Source organism: Bactrocera latifrons, unplaced genomic scaffold (assembly GCF_001853355.1).
Source record: "Bactrocera latifrons isolate USDA-ARS-PBARC rearing strain unplaced genomic scaffold, ASM185335v1 scaffold_849, whole genome shotgun sequence".
Lineage (NCBI taxonomy): Eukaryota > Metazoa > Arthropoda > Insecta > Diptera > Tephritidae > Bactrocera > Bactrocera latifrons.
Genome location: NW_017537544.1, coordinates 31,866 through 35,528, shown reverse-complemented (window position 1 = coordinate 35,528; position 3,663 = coordinate 31,866). Strand labels below are relative to the sequence as shown.

General features: G+C 35.5%; 1 protein-coding gene across 2 annotated transcripts in view; it reads left to right on the top strand.

The window, feature by feature from the left end:
- The first annotated feature begins 2,426 nt into the window (after window positions 1-2,426).
- Window positions 2,427-3,663, top strand: part of LOC108977151 (carbonic anhydrase) — a 24,284-nt gene continuing 23,047 nt past the window's right edge. Inside the window, exons 1-2 of one of the 2 annotated variants that reach the window (XM_018946724.1) lie at window positions 2,427-2,590; window positions 2,905-2,984. In XM_018946724.1, the coding sequence (XP_018802269.1) occupies window positions 2,948-2,984 (37 nt within the window). In that variant the 5' untranslated portion in view covers window positions 2,427-2,590; window positions 2,905-2,947. Of the gene's footprint in view, window positions 2,609-2,904; window positions 2,985-3,663 lie in introns of both variants that reach the window. The other variant, XM_018946725.1, reaches the window with a different exon arrangement.

Here is a 3,663-nt window from a genome sequence, read left to right as displayed (position 1 = left end):
TATTAACTTATCCAACTTTTCAATAATTTTATATTTGAACACAACTGAGATTTGAACTTATAGGCCACATAGCGGCAGTCACGCATTCAACAACTGAGAAGCTACTCATTAGTCGGAGCCGCCGATATCGGACCACTACAGCATACATGTAGCTGAAATACAAACTGAACGATCAAATTCAATTTACATTTGTGAAGGGTATTATAGCATCGATGTAACCGAAGTTAACTATTTTTCTTTATTTAATTGAACATTGTAATCAAGGCCTGTAATGAGCAATGAAGCAAAACGAACACACGAGGGTTAATTATTGCCAATGACGGTTAGCCTATACCTTGAACGTCCAAGCGTTTAGAAGTATTTTTTAGTTTGATATTGAAGATTTAATCAGTTTAATATAACACATTTTTTCGATTTAAAAGCTGCTCTGAATGACTTTAGAATAACTTTCGATGGTAATACAGTATGGTTTAATCGAGAAAATTCTTATTTTTGATTTAACAAGCTTAAGCAATTTTTTAAGAGCGCCGAAGTTATATGTAGCATTCTTTATAGCTACGATTGTAAAACTGAATCAGAAAATTAATATTAATAATAAAATAATTGGCTAACGGAAAATGTTACTAACCACGTTGTTTGACATAAATAACCTTCAAGTTGAATTAAGCTTACTTAGTAAGGAAAAATGGTACTTAAAAAATTCTTCATCCTGATTTTGATCGGTCAGTTTATATGAAAGCTATTGTTATAGTATTCCGATCCTGACAATATATTGGAAGATTGTAGCGTTGTCTTGGACAATAATATATGATAATATATGCTCAATTTCGTGAAGATAATTTGCCAAATGAGAAAGTTTTCCATACAAAGTTGCCATATATTTTATAGTGACGGGATATTAGCGGTTCCGTAAAATGATTAGCGTCTTGAAGAGAAACAAATGCGGATTTCGTTGGAAATCGCATAATTTGAATTACTAGTTTATCGACTCAGCTAGTCACGCTGATCATTCATAGACCCTTTTTGAGGTATAAGAAACATTTTTAGCTTTATATACATTTTTCCTAAAAAAGTTGTAATAATCACTTTTTGGATAATGTTAGTGTGAAACTAAAGTAAAGTGGATAAGTGTGGATGCCCCGCGACTATCATCCGATTTGAAAAATTTAGTTTAAAGAAAAACACTTTTAAAGTTTTTCTTGGGGTACTGTCTGACCGAAACTATACAATACAAAATAGTGTGCTTTAAGCCGGCATAAATGTACCATTTTTTGAAAATCCTGGATTGATTAACATCTTAGATATTGTATTGGTCTATTTTTTCTTTTTGCTCCTCTATCCTTACTTTTCCAACCTACTGAGTCACAAAATTCAACCCAACTTTAGACCGATTCTAAATAGTCGGCTCCGCCGAAAAAAGGTGTCTGGCGGTCTGACTGGTAAAAATTTGGATTTTTCAGAGAAAATTATTACCAAACTTGAGAAATATGTAGGAAATCTGAGAAGGAGTTTCGAGAGTGTTTTCTCTCCGATTATAAAACAATCCTTCGAGAAACACGTACATATGTATAGTTTTGAGAGTCGATTGCAATAAATTAAAATTTTTTCCAATATTCTAATATCTCCGACATTATTCGATATACATATGTACATACCTATAAGCAATAACTCGATGTTTTGAAATTAACAGATGGATATAATTCTCAAAGGTTAACGAACCGTATACATTATTTTGTCGTTTACTGTTAATACAACATACAGCGCTCTGTTTATTTCATTGATGTTATGAATTTTAGCAACAGCATAAATATGTTCATATATGCGATGCTGAAAATATTAGCTTATTTATTCACATCCTAACGTACATACAAGTCGTTTATACTATTAAGCTTAAGGTAATGCGTAAATGGTATAATTGCGACTGCGTTCCGAAGCGCTGCTGTCAACAAACAAGTTGATTTCATTCGTAACCGAAGTTCTTTAGTGCAGAAGCACACTTTTAACTGCTAGCTTTTGCTCTCGTTGAGACTTACGTTGTCCCGTGTCCAACGATTCTTCCCACGACACGAAAGCGTGTGCGATGCGTTTCCGAAACACTGTCGCTGCTACTGCGCGTTGCGCAGCACGTTTATTTCATGCTCGCCGAGGGTAAAAGCAGTCAGTCATTCGGTTATTCGCCCGCATTTCCGCCTATAAGCATATACGCATACACACAAACAAATATTTACATACGTAAATAAATTCATACAAATGAATGGGTGTGTATGTGTGTAGCAGGTAGATTCTGTTTATATGTACGTACGTCCACTATTCCAGCGCGCCCAAACGAACGCCAGACTATCTGACTAGCAGGCTAGCCGATTGGCTGACTGACTGGATGTGTGTGACTGACTTAGTTTTTTAATTCATTTCGGTTGCAGTGCAAGCAGAAAACGGCACACAACCCTCAACACTCAGCACAGTCTTCTTTAGGCAGACAAACGTGTGAGACGTCTTAGCACATTGTGTTCCGCCGCTCAACGAAACGTAAACGCGACTCTCTAATTCTACTTATACTTTCCATTGATCACACGACGCCACCTAAATACTCGTAAGAGTCTATTAAGCGGTATTAAAGCTAACTGAAATCAAACAATTCAATTCAATTCACTTGTTGCTGCTCTCAAATAAACAACATCTCATCCGTCGTGAAAAGAAACAAAATATCAAACAACAACTGCTCCCAGTTTTTGTTTTTTCTCTAAAACGTTTTTATTTTCGTTTGCCCGGCGTAACTATTTATACTATTATTGTTATTTATTGCGGTTGATTGCGGTTGTTGATATTATAGAAGTGATTTGTTTTGTTGTGTTTGCTGAGAAAGTATCTGTTCCATACAGTGTACTAATATTTACGACATTTTAGGTAAATCAAACTAAAAAAGTTCCACCCTCGAAACGTCGGAAAAATGAGCTCACATCACTGGGGTTACACCGCTGAAAATGGTAAGTCGAGTTTACATCACAGATCTAGCATATTTATTGGTTTGAAGGTTAAACATTCTCCCAAGGCAAACAATCACAATCTGTCTGTCATAAATAAGAGAATCTGTGAATGTGTGTACATAGAAAGCGGAAAAAATTAAATCATAACATTTGCTTACACCTTATCTTCTATGTCGCGCTTTGTCGCGTGCGATTGTGCAAAGTGATTATTTGTTCGCCCGCCAGGCGCTCGCTAAAGCGGTAGTCGACAGGCGGACAGTTGACGCATAATGCATGCTGCATTGCTGGCGATTTCACTTCTATGGCATTAAATGCCGATCGGTTGCATAAACACGACTTTGGGCGCACATTTGCTTGTTTCATGTGGTTAAATGTTTGCTGTAAATATGTATTATGCATGCACGAAACATATTTACACATGTAGAATTATGTACATATATGGCACATTCATGTACATTAGGCATGCGCTTCTTAATTAACGAATTCAAGAATTTATTGGAGAAATTTTTTCGTTATAAATAGTTCCAAGCAAATTACTATCGATAGTGGGGCTAAAAAATCGATTAAAATACATATCTAGTTATACTCTCGCAACAAAGTTGCTAAAGAGAGTATTATAGTTTTGTTCACATAACGGTTGTTTGTAAGTCCTAAAACTAAAAGAGTAAGATATAGGGTT